Below are 17,667 nucleotides of genomic sequence, written 5' to 3'. Positions count from 1 at the left end.
TGGTCTGAAAGCATTGAGCAGGTGAGAAACAGGCTGTCACCCACTCCTGTTGGATTGTGGCAAAATCAGAATGCACACAGAATGACCCAGCTACACTGCTGTGTATTTATTAGGTGGGTGAATGCCTGTGTGCTTCATTCTTTCAGCTAGCTTCTCACGCTATTTCCATGTCGGCACTATCAGACAGCATGGCACACTGCAATAACACAATAACATCCTGTATTTTTGCCTATCTTGCTTCAACTGCATCAGCCTCTCAATGGCATGAGATGGACCGCAGTAATTGTCGGTTGAATTTTACCACCTTGCGGTAGGCTTCAAGGTTTATTTTTTGGCCTATTCTTGGGTGCCAAACACAGTTTAACCTCCCCCTGTTTTGACTGACCAGTAGCACGATGTGAATATGGACACATTTTCACCAAATTGAGCACTTGGACTGGCTTTCCCCCAGGCATTAGTTAGCCTTCCTGGTAAGGGCCATTGCACCCTTGAGCAAGGTAGTCAACCTGAACTGTAAAATATCTATTTGTTTAAATGGATTGTATTTAAAAACAGTATAAGCTATGTAACTAGATCTGGGTAAGGATATTGGTTAATGGCTAAAGTGTAATGTAATATATGTGTTATATGTGTTATATAATATATGTCTCATTCTTTTTGAAGCATTGGGCCACTTCAGTAAATAGTTTTTGGTCTCTGAATGAGTTGGCTGCGCAGCCAAGCTGACGCAATAAAAGGCAGAATAGATATTAATTAGTTCAGTGCAATCATAAGAATGTTTGAACAGGCTTTCTATAAGTTGAAACATCCCTAATGTACCATAGGGTGACATGAAATTGGAGATTTTGTTGCCCAGGGTATGCTAGTCCATAGCATGAATGTGGCTGTTCCAAATTGGTGCACTGCAGATGCTCAGTCTGATTTTGGGCCCCAAATAAAAAAAAGTTAGGACACGTGCTTCAAGTTTAGAATATGCCACTTTGTGGTGACTTTGACCTTGTATGAGTGAAATCGATTTTAGTGAGATCTAATACATGAGCAGTAATCCTGTGTGGGCCAGATTTTATATCTTAAATGTTTGTCAGACATTTGGACTGCCATTGAACTGAAAACTGAAAGACCAGTCTGTGGCTGCAAAGTTTGAGTATTGAGCCACAATTTCACAATTTGCATTCACCCAATTCATGAGAAGGCAGTTAGCACTATTCACTGTAGGTGCGCTCTTCTCCACGCATTGCTTCCGGTTTCCTGTTTCCCGTTTCCTGTTTCTCTGCGGATGGCAGAAGAGGGACATTTGTTTTTTCCTTGTGCCACTCAGAGAGGAGTGTGAACACAAAGTGTCTCTGCTCCTCTGTGGAAGGTAGGTGGGGAACACCCAGACATGAAGAGGATGACACAAGAGGAAGCAGTAATTTGATGTTAAAAGTCATGACAGATATTGCTCATTGGAGGACATGGACTTTTGGTGCTTGTGCAGTGAGCAAGAGATATCTTTTTTAGATAAGTGATGCACTTCCGCGCCACACAACCGTGAAAGAAGAAGTGGTGTTGTGTGTGTGTGTTCTTGTGTGTGTGTGTGTTTGTGTGTGTATGGAGGGTGGCCAGGGGGATTGGGCAAAGCTGATTAAATGCGTTTTCCACCTCTTCTGGCTGCAGGCCAGCACACAGATCCTGTTCCTGCTTTGATCCGTGCATTCCCGGGGCACACGCCGCCCCGTCTCTCCTTTTCTGGAAGTTTTGACTGCGGTTCGTGCCCCCTTCTGCACTGAACTTCACCTCACTCTCTTCCCCTTTCTCCTGCCCACTGTGTCCCAAGCAAAGGATTAGTGCCCTTCTCCTGTGGACCTGTTGTGTGCGTGTGTGTCTGCATGTGTGTATGCGCATGCTTGTGTGTGTGTGTGTAGGTGTGTGTAGGTGTGTGTGTGTGTGTGTGTGTGTGTGTGTGCGCGCGCCCGGGTGTGTGCATCTGTGTGTGCATATATGTGTGTGCGTGCTTGTGTGTGTGCGTGCGTGCATGTGTATGTGTATGTGTGTGCGTGTGCGCATGTGTATGTGTGTGCGTGTGCGTGCATCTGTGTGTGCATATCTGTGCGTGTTCGTGACGGCGTATTTATGTATGCATGATATATGTATGATCTGTGTAGGGCATCAGTTGGTGTCCCAGCTGTTTCTGATTAAATTGCTTCCTTAATGCGTAATGAAGTAAGAAAGCTTTATGTGTCTAGTCTTGATTCTAAGCTTTTGATTGCCTTTGGAGTGTGTAATTGTTGTTTGTCAACACAAGGATGACAGTTGTGCCAATGGAAGTCAAGAAAGCCATTATGAGGCTGATAAATAAGAAAAAACAGCCAGAGACATAGGCCAAACGATAGGCTGTGTAGTTTCTACATGGATCACCCAATATGGATGTAAAAACCCTCAGATTAAAGGTGACAGTCTGCACTTTAATCTAATTGTCATTGATTAATTCAAGTGCTGGAGTACAGAGCCAAAATAACAGAAACTGTGCCACTGTCCAAATACTTACAGACCTCACTGTATCTCAAGGTCACAGGACTCCAGTGAGAAGTTTTTCAGATGCACCGCAGGAAACTGCGGTGATGAAGCAAACGCTGTCGGCCATTAGAGTCGGGTTTGAGATACCAGGCAGATGGCTCTGACAGGGTCTTGGCACAGAAATTCAGCCCCATTGCAACCCTGAACCCCATCCCCCTAGGGTAGGGGTCAGTTCTGTTTCAATTCAGCCACTTCAGGAAGTGAATCAAATTTCAGTTCACGAATAAATAAAAAAATCGTTCAGTGTTTTTTGAGGATCTTTCAGCGAATGACCTCAAACGGAACCCCCACCTTGTTAGAGAGGCACGATGACCTTTTCACTTGGTAGCTATGCGTTCCCATAAGTTGCGTCACACCTGTCAGCTTGTATAGTACAGGCAGGGAATCAATCGCGTTTCCCACTCTGCTGTTTCGTAAGAGCCGGAATGCTTTTGTGCTGCCACTGGCGCCAGTTCCCCTGAGCGTGACGTGCCCCCTCCCCTTCCCCGGAAGTCCAGAGTGTCCCCTTGTTATGTAATCTTTCCCCCGAAAATTTAGCAGCCATTTTACCAGAAAGACATTAGCTCTTGCTCAACCTATGGGATGAACTACAAAGCATTCCTTCAGCAAAATGCTGCACTTTTTTTGTAGCGTTACCCTCACGCTTACTGGTTGATTTGTATATCTTCCATGATGCTTAGCTTTGTTCTGATTTTTCTGAAATTTTATAAAGTGATACATGCTTTTAAATTCTTGCACAGTACTTTTGGGGAATGTCATTGCCTGATAATTATTCGAATTAATTGATACAAGTACTTAACTAAATTAAGGCAAACAGTATAGTAGAATTTGTAGCACCCCACGAGTTATGAAAGTGTTTTATTAATTTAATAAAGTTTGTGAACTTCTGGAGTTCTATAGAGTGTGGAGTTACCTGATAACTGTGCGACACAAACTTAGTGATGGGAAAGTGCCTTTGGAAGGGAGATCAACTGCAAACTACATACTAACAGTCAAACCAGCTTCAAACAAGTAATCAATTAGCTAATCCATCAATCAATCAGTCAGTCATACAATCAGACCACTAACAACAAATCGATCCACCAGTCATCATGCTATAAAACTGGATCTGATATTATCATTTTTAATCAGCTGACAAAAAAGTAGACCTGTTATGTCAGCCTTTGAAATTCTTTGATTAGGCTAACCTTCAAATTTCACTTCAAAGGTCTTTCATCACTCTGTTTTTAAAGTAGTAACATGATTTTTCTGTTGCAGTGCCTATCATAACATTTTTGGATGTGTAGTGATGAAAAAGAGTGATGAAGCTGTTCTGTTCCCTGTATTGGTGTGTCTCTCTACCTCCCTCCCTCCCTGTCTACCTCCTCTCTCTCTCTCGTTCTCTCTCCCCCACTCCCTCCCCCAGGGCTACTGCAGTAAGGATTGATATTTGCGTCTTAATAGCTGCTGATGAACTGAAATACTAGACCCTTGAGAATCTTTATTTACACTCTTTTATTAGTTGAGCGTCCTCTTGAATTATGACTCCTCCCCTCAACCCCCATGCCCCTCCCTCCCAGTTGGGTACAGTTAAAGGGGAAACGCAGCTGACATCACACATTATCGATGGCAAACAACTGCATTCGTTATCACCTTCTTTGAGGCTGGGCCCAGCCGCATGCAGTAAGGTGTGAGGTCAGGAGTTCAGAACCGCAAACCCCAGAGATGAAGGCAGCTCTGGACAGGCCTTGTTTCTGGTCCTGAATTCATTAATTAAATACATTTATTCATGAAATACATTGAATGAATGAATGAATGAAGAAAATAAATAGAGAGAGAGAGAGAGAGAAAAAGAGAGAGGGAGAATGTGTGTTCAGAGATGCTCTTCTGCATACCACTGTTGTAATGTGTGGTTTTTTGTGTTACTGTCACCTTCCTCCCAGCTTTGACCAGTTTGGCCATTCTCCTCTGACCGCTCTCATTAACACCATTTTTAACACCATTCTCTGCAAACTCTAGAGACTGTTGTGTATGGAACTCCCAGGAGATCAGCAGTTTCTGAGACACTCAAACCACCCTGTCTGGCACCAACAATCTTTCCACGGTCAAAGTCACTTATATGTCTTCCCAATTCTGACATTTGGTCTGAAAAACAGCTGAACCTCTTGACATTGCCTGCATGCTTTTATGCATTCGGTTGCTGCTGCTTAAATATTTGCTGGTGTACAGGTCTACCTAGCGATTGCTGAGTAGGCCTATACATTCATTTCATGCGCTTATGAAGAAAAGTAAAGACAGAACATAAAACTGAATGAAAATGTGGTGGGACTACCCCCCAAGAACGGGCACGTGGAGGTCTTCTCTCCTGCATGCCTACATGCAGACGCCCCGCTGCGCTTAACTCCGCACGCAGGGCGCTGGGTCACCGCACAGCCGTTCAGCTGACGCACGCAGTCCGGCAGGCTGCGTGCGTGTCATTTTCCCAAATGTTTAAACATGCAAAGCCAACTCATGCTCTACTGAAAGGGAAATGTATGCTGAAAGCGTGTTGAGGCTTTTTCACTTTTTAAAATGGCTGCTGCATGTTTTAGTTAGGCTAGTTAATCCAGACAAGTTAAGTCACTTCAGACATGTCTGCCAAGTATATAAATAAATAAAATGGACACAGTTTACTTTACTTTATGACCTTGTGATTTTGTTATGAGACGGATAACTCTGTAATAAAGCTGTAGTCCAACTGCACCGCCCCCATAGAAACCAACAGAAGCTGAATTATACGTGAACTTTCAGTGAAACTGTATTATTACCAGACTGGGTCAGATACATAATTGCTTTGAATTCAAATATTTTTCTGTGCTTGATTGATCTTGCCTGGTGCAATTGAGCCAACCAAGTCTACCAGAATGCAGGGCTTGCACTTTCTGGGAATATTTCTTAAATTCCAGACAAACTCATTAAAGCATAGAATAATAGAAGTATTTAATCCCAAAATAATTAGATATTTGACCCAGGTCTGCTTATTACTTTCGAAGAGTTGAGCTGTGTAAGACCTTTCCCCACTCTGTGAAGTTAAGTTGAGTTTTTGTTTGTTTGTTTGTTCTGTGTTCTCTGCATGGACGGCGATGCGCTGTGAATGAGTCAGACGTGAGCGTGAGGTGTGTTTACTGCTTCAGCTTCGACCGCACCGCTCATCCTCTCTCTCTCTCTCTCTCTCTCTCTCTCTCGCTCTGTCTCTCTCTCTCTCTTGCTCTCTCTCTCTCTCCAGCTGAGCTTTACTGGTCCCGTATCACCTTACACCTCAGAGACACCCTGGTGTCTCACATGGGGGGTGTTTGGGAGGGGACATTATTGTCTCCCGACAGGCTCCGACTACACTGCGGTCACCACGAAACACCCACCCCACCCCCCATTCTTCCCACTCTGAGCTGGTGGCATGTTTTAGTCATTAATGTTGGCTTTCTGAATTCCATGCAGTCTGCCCCCCCTCCCCCCCTCCCCCTCTCTGTGAGGGAGTGTCTTCTTACTGCGGGGTCAGGGCATGTCTCTGCCAGGGGCGGGGCTGCGGGGTCGTCTCAATCCTGCTGTGGCACGCCAGTCAACAGTCTGGATTTGTGCCCAGGAAGTTGCCAGCTTGAGTCCGACCTGGCCACTAAGTAGGATTCTTGCGCCCAGCTGTATAATCAATATGGGAAATATAAGCCATCTAAGTGAACTCCTGGTATAAGGGAGGCTAATGTGCAGTAAACACAAATTCAAACAAATTTAAACCACCTCATCTAAGTTTGCAATCATCTCTGTGCTTTATTCGCAATAGTAAGGTATATAATAGGTACATAATAAAAGAATATAAAAAATAAATAGTGCATTATAACATTTTGACAAAGCAATATTGTTTACATTTAAACAATTTTTGTATGTTTTTAAAAATGTTAAAATACCATAATGACATTTCTGGGACATACCATTCACTAGCAATTTGACAGTAAATACCGGGAGTGAAATGCTAGATTTAACCCCGTGTGTGGAGTAAAAACTAACATGGCGGGGGTTCACTCCTACCAGTTTTAATAGCTTTACAAGTTCACACAAAGTAATGTAACTCATACAATTTGATGGTGTGGGATACAGACACAGTCTTTAATGTATTATTAATTGATTAATTGATATGTTTTTTACCCTACCTATGTCAGTGAAAATCTATGTACATTAAGACTAAAAGACTGTAATCTACATTATTTTCAGTCGGTAACGAAACAGTTTCATTTTCAGTACGCACACTGAGACAGTTACGCCTTGGCAAAAACTGTTCTTGAAATTTTATGGCCAAAGAGGTTGATGTTTTACAACAAATTTGCGATGCCTACGTCCAAGGAATCCCTTGTCTCTCTTGCCTCGAGTATTCTCGAGTGAATATTTCTGAGAAGACCTTTGGCTCCGCAATAGAGGCCGCAATGGCTCATCATCGTGACCCCATTTTATATCAGTGATCATTTATATACATTCTCAAAATATTATATTATTATAAATAAGGAACAAGCCGGCTTTTGAATAATGAATAGCGTGGTATGTGTTTGACTTGTTGATTGGGGTTGGGTATTTGATATAAATATAATTCGATGGACCTCCATGAATATATTAGTATACAAGATGTTATTATTGTCATTATTGAGATCATTTTTACAATCTTTTTGACCTTTTGCTGTCTGAGAAGAGCACAAGGAGAGGGAGAGGTAGGGGGAGGGTGACAGGTGGGGTCCAAACACAAATTCTTTTAGAAAACTTTAAGAAGCAAAATACAGTATTTGACTAATTATACAGTATTTGTCATAAGATGCATCATACTATTTAGAATCCATGTGTCCTTTTCGAGTTTTCAAATGTCCTTTTTGGAAAACTGCCTAGACAGCTTAGAAAAAACAATGCATTTTTGGTGATTTTTCTCATAAAATTTGAAAGAGGATTTGTCCAGTGTTTTGGCTGTGGCTCCATTGTGTTTCTAAGTGTGCCAGGCACCGGCACCATAATCTGTATCCACTTAAAAGCAGAAAATCATTCATTCTTCCACTTCCACTTCCAAGCTTGTGTTAAGAAAAGTGGTGATACTTAAGAGGTTCAGCTAGCCTATCTATTCTGCATTGTGTAGTTATGTGTTTGTTTTATATTTTGTCATTTTATGCTGTTATAGCCTATGTTGATGCTTCATAAACAAAGATATTGGGGAAAATGTTGAATGCTCATGTATTAGGCTTAAACCGCACATGACAAAAGCAATTTTAAAATACGCAATATAAGCTGTTGTACATCATCTGATGCAGGCTAACATTCAGTAATTGCTCATATGACTATTTATTCGCTTTGTACTGTTTAGGCCTAATAAATCTAAGCTTAGGTCCTACTTCTTCAGCATTCAGCGGCTTTTCATATTCTTTATTGTATTGACTTCCTGTTTGGGAAATATTGGCTTTACCCCACTTTCATATGTGTAGCCTTGAGAAATAACGGAGTCTATTACATTCTGGCTTACACATACACCTGCTGTCATTGGTGGTATAAGTAGCAGCATATTGCTACTGTTACGCTACTACTGTTACCCTACTGTTACTCTTTCTGTTTTGTTCATAAAACAAACACTGTTAGCCCACCTGGGGTGTCTGCACTTTTGCGTGGCTAGCAATCCTGGCAACCTAGCATGCTATGTGTAACGTCTTAGTGACTAAAATACTTTTTACGATCACCTACATTTGAATTCCTTGGCATACACACACAATGCAGTAGCAAAAATACGCTTCCGGTAAAAAAATGTACTTGCAGGTCGGCAAAACAGACTTTTGGCAGGCAGTATCTCCCAAAATATTTATAGAAATCTCCCGTCATTCATTGGAGACAAAGAGATGGTAATTCTGCATGTTGAAGCTGAAATACATTTCTCAAACTCAAGAGTCTGTGTAACTTTTTGCCCCGTGCTAGATTTGGCCCTGCTCTCCCTTACAATGTAAGCACAGAGAGAGAAAGAAATGTTCATATTCACAGAGTGAGAGAAACCAAATAGAAACGTTAGAATGAGAGGGTGTGAAAAGGACAGAGAAGCAGACAAATATTGAGTTTGTTTGTATGCGAGAGAGATATGTTTTCATTGATTCTGTCATTACTTTGGAGTAATTAAAATACTTAACTCGCTGTCAGACAGCAGACCGCTTTGTGTCTTCCTTTCACATCACATTGTCAAGTAAACTACAGTGTTTATGTGCATTTCTATTTTTAACAGCCTGCTTCACAGACAGCTACTTTTATTTTCGGGGAGACTTTGGTGCGCATTCTATTGAGGTTTTTAACGTGACGTTGTCATTGCCACGAATGACCCCTGCCATTGTTGAACGTCTGCGGGATAAACCACATCCTGGAGACATTGGCTATTAATAGCGACAGCAGGACTAATCTTACTCATTTTTGTGCGTTGTATACTCTATATTTAGCTGCCGCCCCCAGGTGATGTTTCCGTGCGTGTTTCCTGTCAGATAGACAATTGCTGAAAGTACATGAAGCCTGTTTCTTCTTTCTTTGTCATTCTTTCATATAGTTACTGTCATTTTTTAAAGAGAGACCCATGACGTATCATGACAAATATGTTTTGACATTTTAAAAGTCCTGTATCTTCTATTGTTTTAATTTTTTAATTTTATTTTAAGATTGTAAATAATGTTTTGAAAATCACAGGTACAGAATGGGGCCAGAGGAGGGCAGGTCAGCTGAAATTCAGTGTTCTCTTCTCTTCTTTTGTCCCTATCATTGTGGCTTTTAAATAATCCTCAGTGATGCTAGTGAACAACCGTGTTTAAATGAGACGGGACACGTTGGTGAAGTGGCAGATCACATCAGCCGCTGTATACGATCCTACGGTTGGCAGGGAGCAGCACGGCTGTTGTTCAGTTGAACACAGTCAACACTTTTGTGCTCGGTCGCGTTCCATCGCTACACTTCGATGTGGCAGTTGGGAGCTTCAAACCACAAGGTTGAGATTCAGATTCGCGGTGGGCTTCAGGTGCTTACTGCTGCAGCACAGCTGTACTGTAAATAATGGTTTGTTTGAGTGGCAAACGTGTAACACATTCACTGTGTTGGAGGCACAGGAGTTTTTGCCAAGTATCAGCTCCATCTGTTCCACGGTGTTTGTTTCTAGTGAATGAGATAAATTCCCTGCTGGATGCTTTCTGGGATCCCCTATGTAAAAAAAACTGGTTTCTCATTTAACTCTTTGGCTCTGTTTTCGCCTGAGCTCAGATCAGTTGGGGGACAGGGTCACTGATAGTTTCTTTCTTAATTATGCGTACCCTTGCTTCTGAATTAAACCTCAGACTTGTTTTCTGTAAAATGTACCAACTGTTAGTCAGGCCTGTGATCCTAACCTAATTGATGTTTTAGTAAACAAATCTTACATCAAAACTTATAAACAGTCCAGGCCTACATGGGCTTAATGGATGTTTGGATGTTTGCTGCAGAGATATAATTTTTTCCAACAAGGGGAAATACCGTGGGTTTCAAGGAACAGCGTTTAAAGCACTTACTCATAAACAGTTTATCTGAACGCCAGAAGTGTGTTATGAAATATGGGTTTTCAGATAATTGTGCTTTTTAAACTGTTGCTACAGATGGTGCACACACATTTTCAGCTTCATCAAGCAACTGCCCTCTCCTTTTCTGACGTTAGCGACTGTATTTGTTTTTCTGTTTATCTCCTTTTGTATACTCGTGCATGTCTCCCTGTCTATCTGTCTGTTTCATGCCTATGTCTGTTCAGCAGAACCTTTTCAGTTTTATTTGCTTGGCAAATGCCCTCATCGGCGCCTGACACATATTATGGATTTATTCAGCTGGCTGCCCCTAAGCAATTTAGGGTGAATACCTCACTCAAGGGATTCAGTGTTTTCTGATAACATCTTCTGAGATGACTCACCCCCTCCCCTTTCAACAAGGTTCTGGAAACATTCCTTAGAGATTCTGGTCCATGTTGACATGAGAGCATCATGCAGTTGCTGCAGATTTGTTGCCTCCATATTCATGCTACCAATCACTATTCATTGAATTGAGACCTGGTGACTGTGGAAGCCATTGTACACTGAAATCATTGTCATGTTTGTGGAACTAGCTTGAGATAACATGTGCTTTGTGACATGCCACGATATCCTGCTTGAGGTAGCTATCGGAAGATGGGTAGACTGTGGCCAAGGTCAGCAACAATATCCGGGTAGGCTTTGGCATTTAAACTGTGCTCAGATTTGTATTAAGAGGCCCCACTCCATTACCCCACCACCATATATGCAGCATTGTTTTGGCTCGGTACTCCTGTACATTGGATTTAGTATTTTCATCAATGTCAGGTGATCCATGTAGGAATTACAGGCCTTTTTATACTAACATAACATAATCTTAGTGTTGTCATATTTAGTACTTGGTTGCAAAAGGTGTTAGCAGTGCTGCATGTTCACTTATGTGAATGCAGAAATGCTGTTTTGGTAAGCAGATACAGTGTCAGAAATTTGTATGTGGAGCAGATGCAGGGAGTCAGAAATGAGTATCGACACCCTGAAGTATGATGACCTTCTTAAATGGCCACAGACAGCTAGAATAGAAGATAGAAGATCATTCCTTCTGTCTTCCCAAACAGACACAGAGTTCTAATATTACGGTTTTCAAACTAACTCATTTGTTATTTAGCTGATGCTTTAATTTTGATTAGACTACACTGGAGACAATCCCCCCTGGAGCAATGAGAGCTTAAGGACTGCTGTTGGGTTGTGCAGATCTTATTGTTGCTTGAACCACCAACCGTCTGGGTCTTAGTCATGTACTGTAACCTCAAGGCTTCAGACAGTGATCAGTTTGAACCTAAACCAGAGGTCTTCATTCCTGGTCCTGGTAGGCTGCAGGTTCTGCTGGTTACTTGGTACTCAATTGATTCATTAAAGCAGTCCATTACACAGTTAACTCACCTCACCTGGTTACTTGTGTCTGAATTGGTCGCTGATATTAAGGAAAAACAAAAACCAGCGAATCCTCTGGCCTGCCAGGACCAGGGATGAAGATCCCTGCCCTACACCACACTGCTCCTCCTATTCATAGGTCTTCATATCAACCTCCCATACATTCTAGCAGCTGGTCCATGACCGCCATGCTGTGGGAACTGAGGTTAATCTGAGATTAGACCGGGCTGCGGGCCATAGGTTTTTGGCCAGATGTGCCCGTCAAAGCCCTGCTGTCTGCCGGGATTGATATATTCCTGGCTCTGCCTTTACCGGGGGCATGGAGCCACGCACCACCGTCAACATTTGAACAGGACGAACGGGGTCAAGACAAATTTACGAGCCGGGATACTGGGGACATGTAAATATGCAGGCCACGTGGAGCGAGGAGGGAAATGAAAGCATCTCTTTACAGGAGAAAGCCACACTGGCGCGACGTCAAGAGCTTGAGGTTATAGCCTAATTAAAAAGAGGGAAGTGTTAGCTTGAACATTGTTTATATTAGCCTTGCTGCTGTTGAACGAACGACCGCGGAGGAGTTGGTGTAACAGAATATGGGATGGAAGTCTGTCGAGCCTTTGGTATACGTGCCTTTTAACCAGACTCTCCTTTTATATGTGATTAAATTGTAGGAGGTGTGTCCTGCCATTGGTGGGAGCCCTGTTTTTTTTTTCTTCAGATTTGAAATGTTTCCTCTTTACAGTTCATTGTCTCAGCCAGCCTCGCTACACTGTAGGCTAGGGCTGAAAGATTTGTGAAAATAATCCAATTGTGTTTTTTCAGGCCAATATTGCGATTGTGATTTGATTTGCAAATCTTTCCACTCCCTTTTTTTCCAGTAGAGCTATTTGTCATGATGAAGAATGCATCAGAGCACAAAATGTAATATTTACAGGTCCATAACTTTTTGAGGGAAAAGCCCTAAGCCTGTGATTTATTTTCTGTTGAGGAGATATTTTGCCCTTTTTTCACTGGGGACCAAATTTGAGGGGTCATATCTCAAAAGTAAATATATTTTTATCATCGTTATATTTGTAAATGAGAGTCATCTGCAAGCACTTTTTCATTGCCTGAAGACATTGCCATTGTTGGCACATTTAGACCTTTTCTAGAAAGAATTAGCTTTGGTATTCTGGACTTTGTTTATACAACACTTCCAATTACTCTACTCCATGATTTTGGAGTAGATTAATCGTTCAGCCCTACTTTAGGCCCAAGCCAACAGGTGTCGGGCAGTCAAACGGACATTTTGTGTTGGGTGCATTGTTGTTACTTGTAAGTTGTAGTTCCATTGTAAGTGATGGCACTATCGGGGTGATGACATAGAGGCATGCCTGACATGATGAATAATGGAATGCCCCTTTGATGTTGGGATTTGTCTGAATAGATTGTCTATAACACAGGGTTTATAGCCATGGTGGTCCTCAGTGATGATGTCACAGTTGGCCCACAATGCTGTACTGAGGCTGCTTGCCAACCTGCTTCAGTTCAGAGCTGGCATTCATTTAAATCTTTTCTCCCTCGCCATGACCTCCATAGCTTTTCCAAAGCCAGAACATTGTGTTTTGACTTCTGTTTGCTTTTAATGTTTGGTTTAAATTGTCATTTTATTCATATTACTCATCGGTTTTTCACGGCTGTGTTCCATCACAGGATAATGTGGAATATGTGGCACTGCTCCTGGATGACCTTTGACCTTTGACCTTTGACCTTTAGACCCCTGCCTTGCTGTGATTCCGCAATGTGTGGGCGAGGCGGACCGGTTCAGCCTGGAGGCTCTACGACACATTCACAAACAGCTGGACGATGACAACGATGGGGGAATCGAAGTCAACGAGAGTGTCGAGGTACATGTCTGTCACTCTTTTTCTCTTTTCCTTCTACTACTTAAAGGTACAATGGGTAATTTTGGACTTCAACTGGTCAAGTGAGGAATTGCAGCAAGAAACACTCAAACCACCACACTGTTTATCCCTCTCCCTTCTCTGTGAACGTGCTGACGTTGAAACCCCCCCCCCCCCCCCCCCCCCACGCCAGTGGCTGTGGCAACTTGAACACATTTTCAACCAGTGAGCTCGAATTATTGTACAGCTATACAATGTTTTGGTACAGTGTCAGTGCGACAAATGTGTATTTTGAAAAATGAATTTAAGGACTACAAGCACAGGCAGAGGGTGAGTTAACATGACAGTGTGCCTTTGTCAGTGATAGGAAGGGATTTACAATGGTCTTGTAACAAAAAACTTACCTATTGTACCTTTAAACTATGGTGTTCAGTGTTCAGTGTACAGTGATGAGTCTGACTGTTCAAATTCAGAAATGACAACCAAAAAAAACAAAAAAACCTTTCAGTTATAGAACTGAAGGCATTCAGTGGAAATGCTGGATATAGAATGTAACAAGTTGTATTATTTCCCTAGTTTGAGTCAGAACATTACAGCAGCTGAGTGAGATATGTTAGTTGAGATGCAAGCTGAGTCAAGCTCATCCAAGCTTTATCGGAATACATGAGCGTCAAACACAAATGTGTCACAAGTCATTTTTAACTCCTGCGGGGCAGTTATGTGTCACTGGACCTTGTGAAGTCCTGCAGTATGTTTATGTGAGTAATTTAGGATTTCACAAGAGGTGTTGGTTTTTGGACCCATCTCATGACAGGATATGGAAGTGCACCCCAAATTGGAGTTGTTACCTCTTACACCAGGCGTACCTCAGTTCAGACTTTATAAGGCAACAAAAAGCAAGCAGGCAGTGAGGATTTATATGATCACTGTAAAGTTGCTTTTGGAGTTACCTTCTCTGGGTCTCTTGCAATATTTTTGACAGAAAAAACAAACGTTATTTTACCATGATCCTGAATGACATTTGTGCTCTATTTTAAGTACTTTTAAACATTTTTGTTGGCGTACGTGATATTTGGTGGCATTGAAACTATTATTTGTTTTACAGTCTGTTGTTCTGAGTCCACTCTTGGTGGAGCGTGTCGGGTGTCCATTCCAGATTCACAGAGGCTTCTAGAAATTCTGTGAAAAAAACATTCTTCTTTAAACTCAGTGCTTCCATAATTTATGCCAGTCCTGTATATTGTGATCCTTGTACCGTGAGCTTGAGGAACATGCAAATACACGGATATTTTGATTCTGAATACCAAAAAGGCTGACACAACACTGTCATGCACACAACGACTGTTATACTTTTATCAGTACATTTTATGACCACAACATCTGTCATAACATTTACAGATAAACGTATGACAGTCATTTGAGATCAACTGACATCATCTGTTATGCCATCTTGTGACAGCTTTTATGTCGTGTATGACAGTGTTATATGAGCAAGGGGTTCAAGTAAAGTGTAATCAAAACAGCTCTTAGAAGTAAGAAACTAATGCAAAACCCTTTTTGTATTCCTATTCAGTATTCCTTTTTGGTAAGATACATAATATTTATAAAATTTCTGCATTCATATAGCCCCTTTATCCAAAGTGCTGTACAATTGATGCTTCTCATTCACCCATTCACACACACACACACTGACACACCAATGGCGATTGGCTTCCATGCAAGGTACCAATCAGCTTGTCAGGAGCAATTGGGGGTTAGGTGTCTTGCTCAGGGACACTTCAACACACCCAGGGTGAGATCGAACCCAGGGCGGGATCGAACCGGCAACCTTCCGACTGCCAGACAGAAGGTGCTGGTAGTTATTAATAGTGCAATTCTTCAGGTGACTTAAGCCCCTGTTTAAATGAAGGTTATGTGTTAATTAGCATGTCCTTTAAAATGTGACACACATCAGTCAGTTGAATTCTTAGGGCTTTGGTGGTGAATTTGCGTGACAGTGTCTGCAGTTGGTCAGCATAACTGCCACTGTCCACTCAATGCGTTTTGAATGGAGACTCAACAACCCCTACAATGCATTGAGATAAAGAATATAAAAAATTAAACGTGTGGCAAAAAAAAAGGGGGGGGGGGGGTTATAGCCTATACTGAAGTATTAACACATTGTAAGTGGTTATTCACTGGAAAAGTGGTACTTTTAATCATTATGGTAACCATTTAAAATAGTTTTATCTGTGTTTCTTTTTTTCCGCTTAGGCAGAATGAAAAAAACTTTTTGAAGGCAGTTCAAAGCAGGACAAACCATGAAATTGTAATGCACTGTCTTGTAGCTTACTTCATGTAATTATGCATATCTTTTTGAAAATATTTTTTGCTTTAAGATTCAGCTGTTTTTGCCTTATAACAACCCTGTAACTGAGCCTTCAGTACTTTTGGAATACACAGAACTGGGGCCCTCTAAAGACATGGGAGTTCAGGCACAAAGTCTGCTTGCTAGCTTAGCAAAGTTTCCGAGTACAATTTCTCAGTCACAGTGAAAAGGAATTATAATTATTTACTGTAGTTTCACTGCCTGATGTGGTTCAGCCCACCTTTTGTAAAGGATATATTGGCACTTCAGCGCAACCATATGTGATGCAACTGCCAGGACTACTATCCGTGAATACAAAAATAAATAGTTGCCTAGGTAACCTGTGATTAACTCGATAAGATAACCAGAGCTGGGGCAAGCAGTACTTTGCTTTAATAACACGTTCTTTCGTCATGAGTGCTAAAATGGCGGTGTTAGCTGTTTGCTCATTAATTATTCTTTAGGGTAAAGCTCTGTACTGTCGAACTCTGCATTTACTTGAATTTGTCAGTAAATATTTATTTTTGTGTTTGAGTTTCAAGTGACGTAAGGATCTCGATAAAGGCTCCCGGTTCCTGTCGCTCGACGATTCAGAAACGAGCTGTTCGATGGACAACATTGCATGCCCTCTCTCCACAGTGGTGCAACTGAGGGGAGGAAGAGCCCTCTCTGTATGTGGGTCAGGCTGAAAATGGCGGGGGTGGGGGTGGGGTGCCGGTGAGGAATTGGGGGGCTCGCTCACATCTGGTGAAAGGCGTGTCGCCGCGTATGTGGGCCACAAGGTCAGCGTCCCGTACGAAAGCTGAAACCGCCACCCTGCATTATATCATGGCTTCACAATCCCTCCCCATACCCTGCGTGCGATTCACAGGCGCTTGCGTTCTTTATATTTAGAACATAATGTTAGGATGTATTAATTTTTTCTTTTAGTGCATTTCAGCCATTCTTCGACGGTAAGTGTACATGAGGTTGATGAATGAACATGCAGTCGGATGTATGCCGAGGTACGCATATACAGCGCAGTCTATAAATATATGGACGGCGGTAGAATTTCTGTTCTTTTGGTTCTGTGCTCCAGCGCATTGGATTTGAAAGAAAGAAAAGAATGAATGGGAGGTGAAAGTCACTCACTTTTAATTTGAGGGTATTTTCATTAGGTGATCCGTGAAGGAATTACATCCCCTTTTGCATGTATTCCCCCTATTTTATTGGACCAAAAGTAATTGGACAGTTGGCTTCTCAGATGTTTCTCATTAGTGTATTTAATTGCTTCCATAGTGCAGGTATAAGAAAGATTTCAGTATCTGGTCTTGATTTTAGGCTTTTAATTGCCTTTTGAGTCTGTTATTGGAGTTTGATGAAAACTGTTGAGCTGTGCGGGCATATATGTGGCTTCTCTGCTGCTTCCAATGGCCCACTGAAGAATCCAGCTCCAGATTCTGAACTATACCTGCCACTACCACATAGCACATTAATGCCTTCATTTCAAGACAGAGGGATGTAGCATTTTAAGTTTAAATAAGTGGGGGGGGGGGGGGGGGGGGGGGGGGGCTGTGACAAATGTAAATATACCACATACTGTATATGAGTGGGAATATATACAGCCCTCTGAGAAAAAGTGCCCCATTCCTGATTTCCTCTATTATCGCATATTTGTCATACCTGACAAATCATACCTGAGTAAACAAAAATCAATTTTTCAATCACTATTTTATTTATTTAATGAAAAAAGTTATCAAACACCCATAACACCCACGTAATTGCCCTCTTAATCTTTATAACTGGTAACACCACCTGTGGCAGCAATAACTGCAATCTGACACTTCCTATAACTTGATATCAGTCTTTCCACGGCGCTGTAAATACAGAAAGTAATAATACATATCCGATTTTCTGATTACATTTTTGTTTTCTTACTGCTTGG

General features: G+C 41.8%; 1 protein-coding gene across 6 annotated transcripts in view; it reads left to right on the top strand.

Moving 5' to 3' along the window:
* Window positions 1-17,667, top strand: part of stim2b (stromal interaction molecule 2b) — a 52,066-nt gene that overhangs the window by 14,978 nt on the left and 19,421 nt on the right. For all 6 annotated transcript variants that reach the window (XM_061252592.1, XM_061252595.1, XM_061252596.1 and 3 more), the window contains one exon: window positions 13,269-13,399. In XM_061252592.1, coding sequence (XP_061108576.1) covers window positions 13,269-13,399 — 131 coding nt within the window. The remainder of the gene's footprint in view (window positions 1-13,268; window positions 13,400-17,667) is intronic.

This window comes from Conger conger, chromosome 8 (genome assembly GCF_963514075.1).
Source record: "Conger conger chromosome 8, fConCon1.1, whole genome shotgun sequence".
NCBI lineage: Eukaryota > Metazoa > Chordata > Actinopteri > Anguilliformes > Congridae > Conger > Conger conger.
This window is presented reverse-complemented; position numbering and strand designations above follow the sequence as displayed.